Source organism: Papio anubis, chromosome 5, assembly GCF_008728515.1.
Source record: "Papio anubis isolate 15944 chromosome 5, Panubis1.0, whole genome shotgun sequence".
Taxonomy (NCBI): domain Eukaryota; kingdom Metazoa; phylum Chordata; class Mammalia; order Primates; family Cercopithecidae; genus Papio; species Papio anubis.
The window spans coordinates 160510133-160527018 of NC_044980.1; the positions used below are offsets into that span (position 1 = coordinate 160510133).

At 40.7% G+C, this 16886-nt stretch overlaps 1 protein-coding gene across 6 annotated transcripts in view; it reads left to right on the forward strand.

Moving 5' to 3' along the window:
- Positions 1–16886, forward strand: part of TENM2 (teneurin transmembrane protein 2) — a 1283414-nt gene that overhangs the window by 881619 nt on the left and 384909 nt on the right. For all 6 annotated transcript variants that reach the window (XM_003900492.5, XM_021940242.2, XM_021940246.2 and 3 more), the window contains one exon: positions 12639–12848. In XM_003900492.5, the coding sequence (XP_003900541.5) occupies positions 12639–12848 (210 nt within the window). The remainder of the gene's footprint in view (positions 1–12638; positions 12849–16886) is intronic.

Genomic DNA, 16886 nt, shown 5'->3' on the forward strand with positions numbered 1-16886 from the left:
GAGGCAGGTGAATTGCCTGAGGTCAGGAGTTTGAGACCAGTCTGGACAACATGGTGAAACCCCATCTCTACTAAAAATCCAAAAATACTAGCCAGGTGTGGTGGTGGGCACCTGTAATCCCAGCTACTTGGGAGACTCAGGCAGGAGAATTGTTTGAACCTGGGAGGCAGAGGTTGCAGTGAGCTGAGACTGTGCCACTACGCTCCAACCTGGATGACACAGCGAGACGCTGTCTCTAAATAAATAAATATTTTAAAAATACGGGTGCCATTATGTCATGGTACAATAAAATTGCGTGTGTTGACTGAGGCCTACAGAACATAAGAAGTTTGTTGTGACAAGTAGCTAGCAACTAGGTAGCCACAATAAAGAACCCTAACTCCTAGCCCAGTACTCTTCCTAATTGTACACTAGTGGGGATTTTTCAGATACAAGGCAGTGATGTTCAAACAATTGTTCAGGGAGGGTATAAATCAATGCATATGTTATCCGTGCCCTGACATCTTCCTAACAACCCAGACCTAGTCCTCCTCTCATTTACATTTTCAATTCTAATTTCACAACATTTATATGTCTTTGAGGGGAGCTTTCCATGCTTTATATTGGCTACTGGTGGGTAGAATCCCAAGGCATCTAATCTTTAGCATCTTATCAAGGACCATTCAATGAGGAACGGGTGGGGTACTGTGAGCGTGGGCAGCATAGAGATGAAATAGTTTGAGCATCTGCTGCCTAGAGTGCATGTTTTATCTTTGTGGTCCCTAAAGCACATAGCAAAACACAGATTTACAGTTGAGAACTGTTTGCTATCTGCAGACAAAGCCTTTGAAAAGGAAAGCTTCCAATAATGAGAATGAAAACAATTACCATTTGCAGAGTACTTCACCATTTGCAATGCACTTTCATCTATGTTATTATTTAATCCTCAAAAAGTCCTGTAAGGGGAATAGAACACCTATCTCTTACCTTTTGTAATGCATGATAATAACACATGCCATTTAATTCAGAAAGTTTATAGAAGTGTCTCCTTTAATACATTTAAAACTAGTGAAGTATATTTCCACACATTTCACTTATCTAGTAGTTGAACACAGAAAAGTTAGATGACTTTCCCAAGGTCTCCCAGAGAATCAGTGGCAGAATCAAGATTTGACCTTCAATCTGTTTCAATGTCAATCACATTGTTACGTCAGCACTTGGTACGTTGTTATGATAAAACCTAATTAAATTATCTGTGCAGTGTGGTATGAGGTCTAAAACCAGCATACCTAGGTTCAAACTCTTCTTCCCAACGAACTTATCCCTTCTGTAGTTCACTTTCTTCATCTTTAAAATGGGAATAAGATTGTACAACCTACTCCCAAAGGGTTTGTGTGAGATTAAATACAATAATATATGTAAAGGGCTTGGAAATAATACCTGGTACATCATAAGAGCTCAGTCAGTCTGAGCAATTGGCAATATTATTGTTTCTATATACCAGGAACCACAAGAAGTGAACATAAAAATGAGTAAGATGAATTCCTTTGCATCATGGAACATATGTTCTCTAAGGGAGCCTTTTGAAAATTGTTTCAGCATCGGCATACAGTTCCTTTTAATCTTTCTCTAGCAGTTCCCCCCCTTCCCCAACTAAGCTCTTACAAAATAGATTCTAGGAGGGCAAGAAAACAGCTCAATGTATCTTCTGCATATTACTCAGCACAGACAGACAACTCAGTAAGTGACAGCATTGCCCACATAGTTTAGCACCTTCATCTGAAATTGTTGGATTGTCTTGGGTTACATCTCCCAAGTAGCTCCTGAATGTGAGAAGCTTTCGTAATTAGAGTGGAATCAAATTTCTCTCTCTCTCTCTCTCTCTTTTTTTTTTTTTTTTTATGTAGTTTTGCTCTGCAGTCCAGGCCAGGGTGGCACAATCAGGGTTCACTACAGCCTTGGCCTCCTGGGCTCGAGCAGTCTTCCCACCTCAGTCCCCCAAGTAACTGGGAGCACAGGTGCACAGCACCAAGACTGGCTAATTTTTATATTTTTTATAGAGATGGGGTTTTGCCATGTTGCCCAGGACAGTTTCAAACTCCTAGGCTTAAGTTATCCTCCTGCCTTGGCCTCCCAAAGTGCTGAGATTACAGTCGTGAGCCACCATGCCCAGCCTGGAATCAAATTTTATACAACGGTTGCATTCTAAATTTTGAAAATTAACCAAAAAATGTGGTCACACTACCATGCCTGAAAATCCCTTGCTTCTCTTGGAGACTGACACATTGTCTCTTAATAAATTTAACAGTCAGTTTTTCCTCCAAGGTTGTGACAGACTGGTGTGGCTTCATTTGAGCACCAAGTGAAGTAGCGGCTTAATATTCTAGGCCACTTGACTAACAAAAAAAACCATACATTTAAATTCAAAATCAACTCTTCTTAGCAAAATACTTACACACTGAGAGAGACACCCAAAACCTAAGACAACAGCCATAGCAGCCAACAGTGAAGTGAATGCTATGAGTAGTTGATATACATCCACACATGTTGGTGGAGTAAATTGTTATAATCAACCAATCATAGTGTTATTTATTATGTACAGGCTCTGTACTGGGCGCTAGGATACAAAGATGTGTATAGTGTACAATCTCTACCCAAAGTCACTCATAGTCCCATGAATGAGCCAAACATTTAGGCAAATACATAGGCTAACATGTAATAAAAGCAATGATGAAAGTATGTCCTGGGTACCAGTGAGTGAGGTGATCAGAAAATACTTCTAAAGAAGGTAGTTCTGGAGATGATGAGTCTTTAGAAAATCTTCAAAAGGTCTCTAGAAGGTCTTTGCCAGCCGGGCATGGTGGCTCACGCCTGTAATCCCAGGACTCTGGGAGACTGAGGTGGGTGGATCACCTGAGGTCAGGAGTTTGAGACCAGCCTGGCCAACATGGTCAAACTTCATCTCTACAAAAATACAAAAATTATCTGGATGTGGTGGTGCATGCCTATAATCCTAGCTACGCAGGAGGCTGAGGCACGAGAATCAGTTGAACCCATGAGGCAGAGGTTGCAATGAACCGAGATGACACCACTGCACTCCAGCCTGGGTGACACAGTGAGACTCCATCTCAAAAGAAAAATGTATTTGCCAACAAAGAGAGAGCACCTTCCATGCACGGGGAGAGATAGGAGAAGGGAATGATTCATATTCAACAGGACAGTTGTTTTGGCATGTTTAGAGCATAGGGAATGAGGGAGTCTGGCACAAGATAACAGAGTTTAAACTATACTATAGGCAATGGAATGTCTTGGGAAAGTTGAGAGAAGGAACATGACCTGAGCAAATTTGTGCATTCAGAAAGATGTTGGCTTTTGTATGAAGGGAAGGAACACAGTGAAGGATACCAGTAACTGGAAAGGTAGAACCATAGTCTAGACTATGCTGTCCAATATGGTAGCCACTAGCTGGATGTGGCTATCTGAATGTCACTAAAACTTAATACAATTAAAAATTCCATTTTTCAGTTGTACTAGCCACATTTCAAGTGTCCAGTAGCCACATGTACTAAACACTATGGATATAGAACACGCCCATCATCACAATAAGGTCTGCTGGACAGCATCAGTCTGGACAACTACACATGACCAACATAATAATGGTTTTCCCTTTGAGAGGATCTGGGAGATGTAATTAAGCTGCATGTGTCAAGCGATTAGAAATTTCTGGTCAGAAGGTATTTGAGGATACATTGCCTTTTGGTAAACAGTTGTGTCACTGCATGTAAAGTGGGTTTGTGTCTTCGCAAGAGGAAGCTGCAAAGAAACACCGCATTTCACCTCATGAAGATGAAAGGGCTAGCATTAGAAAATTATAGAAATTATTTTAAAAACAGACTCTACTCTCCATCTATAGCCTCATCTATATTTGACACCTTCTGAAGTGCAATGCTGCCAGAAAGATGTGATATATAAACATGCATGTTGTCGGTGAGATAGAGTAATGACACCCAAATGCATAGGGTCTCAAACTGTGAAGACAGTTCATGCTTGAGCTCCTCCTGCAAGAGGCCCTTTAACTGGGGCAGGTCCAACAGCATGCCACCCTTCCAATAAATTATGCATAAGAGCTTGTTCACAATTGGGATAGTTTTGCCAGGGCCATCTGAAAACGATTTGTTTTCAAGAAAATGCTTAACTGGGCTTTCGTGGGTTCAGTGAAGTGTGAGTGAAGAGGGCAATTAGGTCTTCCACTGTAAAAATAAAAACTTCAAGCCAGATGATGTGGAATAGAACAAAGCCAGTCAGGCTGATATCGCCTCATTGAGAAGACATAAGAGGTCATAATGAAAATTCCTCAGGTGAGGTTAAATAACCTAAAACTGAGGTGGAACATTCTCCTCTGAATCTCCTGCCTCCATAAAGACTACCCAACCCTCTCTTGTCAAACAGATCTCTCTCACCTCTGGGGAAAACCATGCTGTAACTTCCCCCAGTGACAATTAGACTTGCTTTGAGGAAATTTTGCCTCTTTCTGACTTAAATTCCCCAATGGTACATTAAGTTAATTTTTGTGGTGTTTTCTTGGGTGGGGGAAAAAGACTGACTGAATCAAATGTTTCACTTCTAATATCTGCCCAATGCTTATAAACTGGAAAAAAGAGCAACTTAAAAATTAATCATGTAACATAAAGTATACTTATCTAAAGCCATCACACGTGGTAACCCAGGATTTCTCAACCTCAATACTATCAATATTTGGGGCTGGATAATTCTTTGTTGTGGGAAATTGTCCTGTACATTATAGGATATTTAGCAGCACCCCTGTCCCTACCCACCAGATGCCAGTAGCACCCCAACCAAAAAGTTCCCAGACATTGCCAAATGTCTCCTGGGGAGCAGGATTGCCCCAGTGGAGAATGACTGAGCTAGTCTAACATTAGCACTAAATATTAGCAGCCTGCTATCAGAAATATAGAAGGTAGGTAGGTAGATTTATGTAAATACATAATATTATGTAAATATAAAATATAAATATAGGTAAAATATAAATACATAATATATATCTGTATTTCAATTTTAAGATGCTGACCAGTTGTGGTGGCTTATGTCTGTAATCTTAGCACTTTGGGAGGCTGAGGTGGGCAGATCACCTGAGGTTAGGAGTTCAAGACCAGCCTGGCCAACACGCTGAAACCCTGTCTCTACTAAAAAATACAAATATTAGCCGGGCGTAATGGTGTGTGCCTGTAATCCCAGCTACTCAGGAGGCTGAGGCATGAGAATCACTTGAACCCATGAGGTGGAAATTGCAGTAGCCAAGATTGCACAACTGCACTCCAGCCTGAGTGACAGAGAGTGAGATTCTGTCTCAAAAAAAAAAAAAAAGAAAAAAATTCAGATGCTGTATTTGTTAGGGTTCATTTCGCATTCTGCAATAATGATCGATACTACAGTCTCCCTACCTATGGTATAGTCATGTATACACAGCAGGTGCTAAAAGTCTCATTAGCTCCATCTGGGTCCCTCGTCCCTACTGTCTGTCCAACACTGTTCTATGGGCTCTACATATAACATCTCCACCCTTCACAACAACATGTAGAGTAGGTGTTAATATCATCAGAGAGGCTCAGAGAGGTGAACTGAGTTGCTCAGACTCCCAAGTAATAGAGTAAGTGGAAGGGCTCAGTCTGCCGGACTCTGAAGTCTGTGCTCTCTCCATTCCTCCCTTGGGCTTTGGAGGAAGAAAACTGGATGGGCTACAAAGTTGGGGATGAATTACACAGCATAGAGACAGAAAAAAGGCAGGTATGAGGGGAGAAATAAACATTTGTAAAAGACAATTAGGTATTACATCTGTTGGAGCCCAGGGTTTCATTTGGAGCAGGGTACAAAATGAGAATGGGTTGGGTTTGCTTGATGAAACCAACTCACAGGTGAACTTGAGTGTAAGGCGACTCTAGGTTAAGGAATAGCCCATTGTAGTTTATGGCAATACACAAACCTGAGTTCGAATCTTGGTTCTTACCTTTGGGTATGTTATTCACGCCCCGGAGTCTCTATACTTGTTGAACAACTGACAATGTGGGTGGTAAGTGTGGAAGGGGCGTAAGCAAAATCACTGAGGCTAGTGTTCAGCACATCAAATAGGCTGAACAGATAAATGTACTGTGGCTTAACCCACCTTTCCAGTGGTGGTGAATGCGATGAGCTGGAGACAGAGAGTCTAGCCCGCATTGTTATCAGGGCAGCTTGCAGCTTCTGCAGTAGTAGGCCTGGCTGCCATGCCCCAGTGCTCTCTCGAAGCCCATGGTGAAGCCTTGGTGAAGAATATCTTGTCACATAGCCCTCTGAAAGCTGCACATGCAGAACTACGCAGACCTTGAAAAACCTGATGCACTTTCCTGAAAAATATTCTTATGGGTCTTAATGGCAAGGAGAACCACATTTTAAAAAATCATTAAATGCAAACAAAAGCAATATCTCAGATATTGAAAATATTTTTATTTGCATAGAAATAACGTAAATTTTTCTCACTTTTTGACCCCTTCAAACATAGGGGCTTCAAAAACCCCAAAGAGTTAGAGAAAAGTAGATACTTTAGTCAAGCATCTGAATAAATAGCAGGTATTAAGAAATATCATTAGGACAACTGTTTAAATCCTCTTGCTTAAATGTAAGTCCTTTTGCAGTACTCAACTTTAACACAAAAACCATGTTTTTACTAAGTTCTTGAAGTCACAGAGGATTTTTAAGTTTTGACTCAAGTTCTTTTTTCTCTCCTTACAAATTATTTTTTTCTGTGTGAGTGGGGCACCATGGTTATTTCCAGGAAGAACCTTGTTTCTGCCCAGGATTAATTACCTCCTCTGGGATGACTTCTATTGTGCATTCCAGAAAAGGACTCATGAGTTTGGGATTCACATCTTATTCATTTGTTAGCACTTTTGTCTAATGTGGAACATAGTCAAATGGACTACTCAAGGCTTGGGCTTTGGAGTCAGATGACCTGGGTTCAAATCCCAGCTGTGCTGCCTGCTAACAGCATGATGTTAGGAAAGTCGGTTTAACTAAGCCTCAGTGTCCTTACCTGTAAATGGGGAAGATAATCTTACTACGTTCAAAGGAAAGTAGTGAATGTAAAAGAATGTATATATACGTATATGTGTAGAATACTTAGTACTTAGCTCAGTTCTTAGAGTAAAGCAAGATCATATATATATAAGTGGTAATGAGGTCATTGAACTTATTATTTTGGATACAATTATTCCTAGTACCTTTTTTGTTACTGTTATCTGAGCATGTCTCTTTGCTTCATCAAATATCCTGACATCTCATCACTACATAAATCAATTATGCATTGCCTACACAGAACATTCTAATGTCTGCTTGCCATTAATCTGTTGAATAAAAAAGAACCCGTTGTTTTAAGTGAATTTTGGGAATTGATCTGCAACATGCCCTCTGTCATAAATTAGTGAATATATTAAAAAGGGTTGGGCAGAGCAGCAATTTCACTAATAATATTTACTGCTTTGGAGATGGAGAGGAGAATGGTAGTCCTTTGGTCTTGGGGAACTAAGTCAGGATCCAAATTAACTTAAAGAGGAAAATAGTTCTGTAATTAAGACAATGGGAGTTAGAGCACTATGGTTTCAACCACAGGTTGTGTAGGATAAAGTTTTCAGGTATAACTGAAATGGGTGATGAGTGAGGACCTGGAGCATGGTTGTCAAATAAGCACTGTGATCTGCTACCTCTCCCCACTCTGCGTCCATGAAATTTCTAATTGATGATTTCACTGTTTCCCACTGAATCCAGGACATCCTCACAGTCCTTCTCAACACAACATTCCACATAGCCACTACCAATCTATCAGAGTTAGCACAAAACCGGCTATCGGTACGTTAATCAGAAAAAAAAAAAAAAAAAAATCATGAGTTCAAACTATCACTAAATTGTATTCATTTGGAAATGGATAAATTAGAAAAAGTTGGATTAGTCCCCATGTTTAAGGTCATGGTTAATCCAATCACACAGATAATTAGTTTGACTTTGATTTACATGGGGATCTTGGAAAACACGTACACACACACCCACACATACACAAGACCATATGAGTTTAATGAAAGACATATTGCTGCCTTTGCCTGTTTCCTTTTGTTTTTTAACAGATCAGTTGAACTTGGTTTTCTGTGCATTTGCTGGAGACTATACTCATTCAAAATGGAACTTTCAACATAGTTGGAGAGTCAAGGGGCTTCTGTAGTACATAGAGTGGGAACCAGGTGAATGCCTATCACCTGGTTACCTGCCCATGCCACACTAAGCATTTCTGTAAGAAATCACGATTTATAAAGTGAGCCTGTGGAAGTTTCAGTTTCCTCCCCGTACTTTGGAACCTGTTTGTGTCTGTACAGATGGTCTCTGTCAGTTGGAATAGTCGGGGGGAGAAATGTAGCATAAGTGAACAAAACTAGCAAATGACATAGCAGACAGAAAACAGCATACCAGGGCTGGCGTGGTAGTTCACACCTGTAATCCTAGCACTTTGAGAGGCTGAGTCAGGTGGATGCTTGAGCTCAGGAGTTCAAGACCAGCCTGGGCAGCATAGTGAAACTCCTTCTATACAAAAAATACAAAAATTAGATAGGCATAGTGGCTTGCATCTGTAATCCCAGCTACTTGTAGGGACTGAGGTGGGAGGATCACTTGAGCCCAGGAGGCAGAGGTTGCAGTGAGTCGAGATCACCACCGAGACCCAGGCCAACAAGCAAGACCATGTTGAAAGAAAGAAAAAAGAAAAGAAAGAAAGAAAGAAAGAAAGAAAGAAAGAAAGAAAGAAAGAAAGAAAGAAAGAAAGAAAGAAAGAAAGAAAGAAAGAAAGAAAGAAAGAAAGAAAGGAAGGAAGGAAGGAAGGAAGGAAGGAAGGAAGGAAGGAAGGGAAGGAAGGAGAGAGAGAGAGAGAGAGAAAGAAAGAAAGAAAGAAAGAAAGAAAGAAAGAAAGAAAGAAAGGTTAAAATGAAAGAAAGAAAAGAAAGGAGGGAGGGAGGGAGGGAGGGAAGGCTGAAGGAAGGAAGGAGAGGAAAGAAAGAAAGAAAGAAAGAAAGAAAGAAAGAAAGAAAGAAAAGAAAGAAAGAAAGAGGAGAAAGGGAAGGAAGGAAGGAAGGAAGGAGGGAGAAGGAAGGAAGGAAGGGAAGGAAGGAAGGAAAGAAGGAAGGAAGGAAGGAAGGAAGGAAGGAAGGAAGGAAGGAAGGAAGGAAGGAAGGAAGGAAGGAAGGAAGGAAGGAAGGAAGGAAGGAAAGAAGGAAGGAAGGAAGGAAGGAAGGGAAGGAAGGAAAGAAAGAACATGAATGGAATGGAATGGTAGGTACCAGCAAGCAGAGTTGAAGGAGCTCCCAAAACATGGGCTTAACGTGGGCAGAAAAATAACAGGAATCAGACAATTCTGTGATGTGTATTCTCAATACACTGTAGTAACCCCAATACTTTCATTGTGTTATGACTGCTCTTCTATTGTCTGTATTTGTATAAATTAAAAAGCAGCTCTGTCTGTACTATATGAAACGAATTCATGCTGAACAAAATTTCAAAAAGTTCATGTAAAGAATGATTTCACACAACTATCGTATCAGGCTCCTGGAAAATTGCACTTGAACTTCAGTTCCACCTCAGTCACTCAAAGGAATTTAAAAATTGGCTTCCAGTCATCCTTGTTCTTCAACATGCAGTTTCAGATATGCCTCAATAACACAAACTTTAAAGCCTATTGATTGTGAGTTAAAATCTGTTCCTACCAGAGCCTCGCTGCTAAGTGGACGTCAACACCAACTTCACAGTGCCTTGGTTAGGATTCCTCTGAGTTCAGGAGCCTTGAAGAAGGCAGAGGGTAACATTGCTATGAAGGAGCCGCTTTGAACTTTATAACAAAATGACAAGAAAAACTTTGAACTCTGTTGGATGATAGGTGCTGTAAATGGTTATTCAAAGAAATGTTTCTTATTTGAAATTGGAAGAGTCCCTTGGGATTGGGAGATGGGAACCCGGAAACATGATCTGCCGTAAATCACTCTCCTTCTTTTATGTCACTTCTTCCCTTTTTTCTCACCATGCTGCTGTGTGGGCAAGCATCACGTAGAGTGGTTAGAGGGTGAACTTTGAAATAGTTAGACACAAGTTTGCATCCTGGCCTCTGCTGCTTAACTAGCTGTGCAGTTTAACCTCTCTGTGTCTCAGTTTCCTCATGTATAAAATGGGAATGTGTTATTTCATGTTATGGGACTATATAATAATTCTAACCTCAAGGGATTGTTTTGAGGATTAAATGAGATAATACATATAAAGGAACTAGCACAGTAAGTGGCAGATAGTTATTGTGTAAGAAACATCAGCAGTTAAATTATTAATGATAATGATAGTTATTTTGCTTAGAAGGAGACCTGGGGTGGGTGATGTATTGATTAAACATTAGCATTGATTCTGATGAAACTCCAATGTGTTCAGTCTACATTTCCAGAACACCCAGCAAGAAAGTCATGCTTTATATGAATCCCAAACAGCCACGAAAGAAGGGAGTTTTTCAAGTCAAACTCCATTTATCAACTGATCAATTTCAGGAATGATTTGTCTCCATTTTTATTCTGTTACTGTGCAGGAGTCCCTAACATTTAAGTTTTAAGGGTATCTCATCTCCTATTACTGCCACCCCCATCCTCAAAAGGGTAATGGGCCTTGGGTTTGATGCCTCTGGTGCGATTCATCCTGTTTTCTCTCACCAGAAGTCACTTTTTTCCTCTTTGGACGTTTGCTCAGGCATCACTTTTCTCAGGAATCCTTATTTGACTCTACACCCCCACTCCTACCTGGCCAGGCTGAAACAAGTGTCCCTTTTCTCTGCCCCCACAGCACCATGTCATTACATGCCACTATTCTGCTTTTTATCATGTGGCACTGAAATGACATATTTACCTGTCTCCCACTAGACTATCAGCTCTCTGAGGGCAGGGTTGGTGTATTACTTATTTTTGTATCCTCAAGGTCTAGCAAAATGCACATACATTTTATTGAACCAAATGAACCCATAAATAGCATTAAATGTACCGAATAACAAATCAGAAAATACAATTATAAAAGTGACAATAAAAATTGACATTCATTTGAGGTGTCTGCAGATGTCGCTACATCAGCAGTACATCTAAAAGCAGGAACACACAATTCTTCTGTCTCAGATACTTCTTACCCGAGTTGCGACACTCACCTGGTCCTCAAGTTTGCTTTCTCAATGTTCTGTCCTTCCTTCCACACCCCCAGATTTAGGACATATGCCATGGGCTGCTTCTCTTGGCCCATTTTCCTGAACTTCCCAAATGAGCAAACCAGCAGGCAAGCAACTGCAAAGACCCCAAGATGGAAGGATGAAGCAGGCAAAAGTGTAGGTGGTGATTGTCCTCACCTAGCAATTTGGCTGCCAGGAGCTCCCCTACCATGTGAAAGAGAGGATGCAGCAGCCTGTGTGTGGGAGGACAATTTCTTGACCCAAGGGTAGCTCCATGTCACTGAGCACCTGCTGCTGGACTGGCTGCTCCTCCTCAAGGCTAGAGAGTCTGTGCTTTTCTTTGTCCGAAAACCATAGTCATAGTGTTCCAAAAACCACATAATGAAGAGAGTGGGGGTATTGGTCAACTCTTTGGGATGCCAATGCATCATTCTTTCCACCACTCTTCCACTTCTACCTCAAACTAATGAGTCTGGTTTTAGAGTATCTCATTTTTGTTCATTCATTCAGCAGATGCTATTCTTTAGGAAGACATTGGAGATGCAGGGGGTGAATAAAATAAACAAGATGCCTGCATTCAAAGAGCAGTAAGGGCTATGAAGAAATGTAAGCGGAGTAGTTGCCTAGAGCATGTAGATGGGCAAATTTCAAGGAGACAAACATGGAAGGGTTGATTGAAGAGAAGAAGTGAGACTATGAATATTGGCAAGGTGTTGGGGTGGGGGGTTGGGGGTGGTGTCCTGCATAGAGGGGACAGGAAGTGTGAAGACTCTAAAGGTGGAATGGCTTGGTGTGTTCAAGCAACAGAAATAAAGATGACCATATTGGCTAGAGACTAAGGGGCCATGTGGAGAGTCATAAGGGTTACTATGGGAGTGGGGTGGGAGAGGCAGCTATGGGCTGGAGTGCTCAAGACAGGTAGGTCATCATGAGGAGTTTGGGTTTCTTTCTGCAAGTAATGGGAAGTCATTGGAGGGTGCTAAGCGGGCAAGTGATACAATCTGATTCCTCACCTTAAAATTTCATTCTGGCTGCTGCGGAGATAGGATTGGGACAATGGGGAGTAGGTGGTTGCTCAGAGAGAGATAATGAGGACTTAGATTAGGACTGTAGCAGAGACGATAAAAGAAACTGGATGGTTTCTGGACTGATTCCATTTCAGCTGTGTACATGGATATTTCTGCTCATGTCCTTTTTCTGAAATATGCAACTACCTAAAATATGAATTTAGGAGAAACATCAAACCCTCTTTAAAAAAAGCACATCTGGAGCATTTCATTTTTTTTTTTTTTAATATTTGTATTGTGAGCTGGTTTCAATGTAACTTTCTTGGGATGCTCTCATGACACTCATTGCTGACCTTTGACCCCTCTGTCCTCTTTCCCAGGTCGTCCCATTCCACCTACATCCTCGCCTAGTCTCCTCCCATCTGCTCAGCTGCCTAGCTCCCATAATCCTCCACCAGTTAGCTGCCAGATGCCATTGCTAGACAGCAACACCTCCCATCAAATCATGGACACCAACCCTGATGAGGAATTCTCCCCCAATTCATACCTGCTCAGAGCATGCTCAGGGCCCCAGCAAGCCTCCAGCAGTGGTAAGGAAACTCTGTGGTGTCTGAATGTGTGGTGTTTTGTGAGTGACATTCTTGATTCTCCTGCAAAATGACAATGCTGAAACAAGGGCTGGGGGAAGGTGGTGTGGGGAGCATCAAGGTGAAATGCATTTGTTGTTTTATGGCATGGTATTTTCAAGATACAATTGTAGAAGGTCAAAGTTATTGAAGAGGTTTTGCTTATCATAACAGGGTTTGGGCCTCCTTCAGTGGAAGGCATTTCCCCATTGCTGCATGTGTGAGCATGCTGGTCTCAAAGGTGAAGCGCAGAGAGACACCGGCACAATGAATTTTGTATTACTACAATACTGCGCATAGCTGAGTGACCTTAGACACCCTCACATGCCCAATTTTTGTGTATCTCAGATCCCCTGGATTTTTTTGTTTGTTTTGGTTTTTGGTTTTTTGATGTTGTTGTTGTTTGTTTTGGCTTTTAACTTCTAGTCCTTGCTTATTTCGATGATTTTGAAATTACAATGTGTTCCCTTGACATCAATACTGAATGTCTTGCCAAGTCTGAAGTGTTTGGGGGGGGTGACCTCTCCTGTATCCCTTTACTTGTGACCTCACTTGAATTTAACAAGTTGATGGTGTGGTACTATGATAAATACTGCCTCTAAATCCATAGTTCTTATTTTGATTTTCTCATTCACAGAACAAACAGACTGGACCCAAGGTCCTGTCCCACTTTTGAAGATTTTGTGGCCACTGTCTTAGCTCCCAATCTCTGAATCTTGGGTGGAATTGCCCTGGACCCAGAAATAATCATGACTTATTTTGATTTCTCCTGTTGGTGTTATGTTCACGTGAACATCTGAACGTAGGAATGGGCAATAACTGGAGTTTAAGTATCCATGGCCCAATGAGAGACATTTGCAAAAATTAATTGCTCCTGACCTAAAGGGTTGGGAGTTATCTTCTGAACTGGCCACTCATGAGGTTCATTAGCATATCCCATCCAAAGCAACACAGAGCTTTCCATGCTGAGAGTGGGTCTTGATGAGATTGTGTTTAGGCTCCATCCAGGAGTATATGCCACCCACCACTGGGCCCAACCTCTACAATTAGAGAGGACCTCTCAAATACATTTAAGATGACTCATTCTGGAAATGGAATGATGGACTGCTACTTAGGATGGCCCATGCCCTTCTTCATAGCCAGGCCTGATATATTTAGTAAACTCATATTCTTTTTCAAAAAAAATTACCTAATCAAATCTCTCATCAAATGAGCAATCCATTGTTGATATTATGAAGGCCTTTAATCTACCATAAATCTTTATTAGAACTCATCAGAGCTTCTAGTTTGAGAGAAATGTGATTATGGCACTCTTAAAATGACATTACATCATTGGGGTGATTGGTTTATCATTTGGAGAAGAGACATCAATCATAACTAGCATAACCACACAGTAAATGAATTCAACCTTTCTACCGTGGAACAATGACACTGTAATTGCTCAAAATCAGGCTTAAAATGAAATCGGAAAATGCTCTTTCTTCAAATATGATGTTAACTTAATGGAATATATTATGAAAAATCATGTTTGAGGAAATTCTATATAATTAAAAATATGTGGAAATATATTCCCTTTTTACTTTCATCAGAACCTGATTTTAGCTACCGAGCCCTTTTTTTGCTGCAGAGATTATGTTGCATTTAATTGAACTACCTTCACTTATGTTTTGCTGCTTTTTATTTCATACTATGTAATCGTGATGAATATTGTATTATGAAGGACAAGAGGCTTTTGAAATGAGGTGCACCTGCTGATAGCTTTTTAAAAACAGACAATTATTAGGGATAAAATGAGCTTTTAAAAACTATATCCTTTTATGCATATATGGATACCCGGGAAATGATGATTTCCATAAGAGAGGTCAGTTCATATCTTGAGGCCATCTGGAATGTTTTCTTAGCAATAATGCAGTGAGTGATTTCCTTTCTTTTGGACAGTGTATCAGATTGAAACTTGTTGATAGGATATTTATGTCAGCTTTATGCCTAATCAAGACCTCATTTTGGTGGACACAACAGATCTGTGTGTTCAGAGTCAAACTTATCCATTTTTCATCACTCACACCAATTTGTTCAGCTCACTTAAGACTGATAGCGATTTAAGCTTCAGTAACAGGAGAAAATACCACAGAAAATTTAAGGGTCCATTTTCATCCCAAACAGGAGCTGTGCTGATATGATTTCTTCAACTGAGGGGATGAAGACCCAATTGTGCAATACCCTTGTTTTCAGCAGGTACTTATCATCAGAGAGTTTGTTAAAGCTCCAGTCAACAAGCAGTCATTTGAAATTCTGGACTCTGGCTTAGCTAAAATGAGAGCAAATCAAGTTCGAGTGTGCGTGTGCTCACATCTGTGTGTGTGTGTGTGTGTGTTTCTTGTGGAATGGATTTAAGGGCAAATTGGGGATTCTATCAAGATCTGAATGCAGTTGCCATGAATTTAAATTTGATATAAAGGATTGAAAATAGAGTTTGACATGGAAGATGCAAAGTGCAGAGCTATGTCTGAGTGTTTTGAATTGAGTCTGATGAAAGGGGCTGAATTTTTCAGGAGGTGTCACAGCACAAACAAAGTGGCCGTGTGTTTGGGTGTGTTGTGTTTAGTTGGTTAATTACACAGAATTTTTTTAATTTGTCTCTTGGCAATGACCCTGTGTTCTGAGAATCTGGTACTACTTCGGTCTGTGTCTCTTTCTTAGGTGAAATAAAACACTTTCCAACACATCAGCCGATACACGACAGTAAAACATTATTTCCTGCTCTCCTCTTATAGTTGCTGTTATTATTTGATGTCGGTGAAGCCCATCATTAGGAGGGTCACAGTACACAGTTCCTGCCCACGGAGCACCTGCTCTTTAGAAACAAACGGGACATAAACTACAGGAACTAAAATGTTTTTCCCCAACATGAAAAACTCCTCAAAGCAACAACAAAGCTTCATCTTTATGGCTTGAGTGTCATTATTTTCTATGACAGCAGTGCATTCTTTACTGGACGGTACTCAAACCTTGCCACCTTTGGAGCCAAATTGCTCTAACCCTCAATCTATGCCAATCAAGCAGATACCCAGGTACAGTTAGTGAGATGTTTATAGGAGTGATGTTTCTCTCCCCCTTAAGCATTTTCTTTCAGATAGCTGAGCTCCAGCGAGTGGCTCATTCTGTGTTCTGACCTTCTGCCAGAGCAGGTTACTCCAGAGATGTTTCTTGTATACAGAAGCATAATTTCAAATCCTATGAAACAACTCATCTGGAAAAAAAAAAAATCTAGATCCCAGCAGCAGCATAATGGAGGCTCCTGCAGATGGAAGAATGAGACTAGCTTCCAAATCAGAATAGGGTTTGCAGTTTGCTCTCAGCATATGATGCAGAAAATATACAAGCAACCACATTATCTTCTAAAAGCACTGGCTTTCCTCTACCTGTGAAACATTGGATTTTAGTTTTCTTTAAAGTTTAAATAAAGGGGCTTTGAACACTCATTAGTAGCATCAGACTATACACATAAGAAATGTAGTAACCAAGATGCCCTAGCCAGGACATTTTGGTAGAGCTTATTTGGCAAAAGAGCTGTCCCAATCAGAGAGTCTCTGTTTGTAACTGAGCACATGAAGGGTGCCTTGACCCTTTTTAAAAGAGCAATGTCTTCGTTAATTCTAAATGAAAATAGAATATCAAAATCAGCAGGCTTTGGGGTTGCCTAAGATCAATAAGTTGCCTGTCTAATTTATCATGCATCATAAAACAAATGAGATTCATTCATTCATTCATTCATTCCTTTTTTGCACCTCCCTCATATGTAACAGCTTATAACAATTGTTACTTTTTTTCTGAGACAAAGTCTTGTTGATCCAGGCTGGAGTACGATGGCGTGACCTTGGCTCACTGCAACCTCTGCCTCCCAGGTTCAAGTGATTCTCATGCCTCAGTCTCCCTAAATGCTGGGATTACAGGTGCACACCACTATACCCGGCTAATTTTTGTATTTTTAGTAGAAATGGG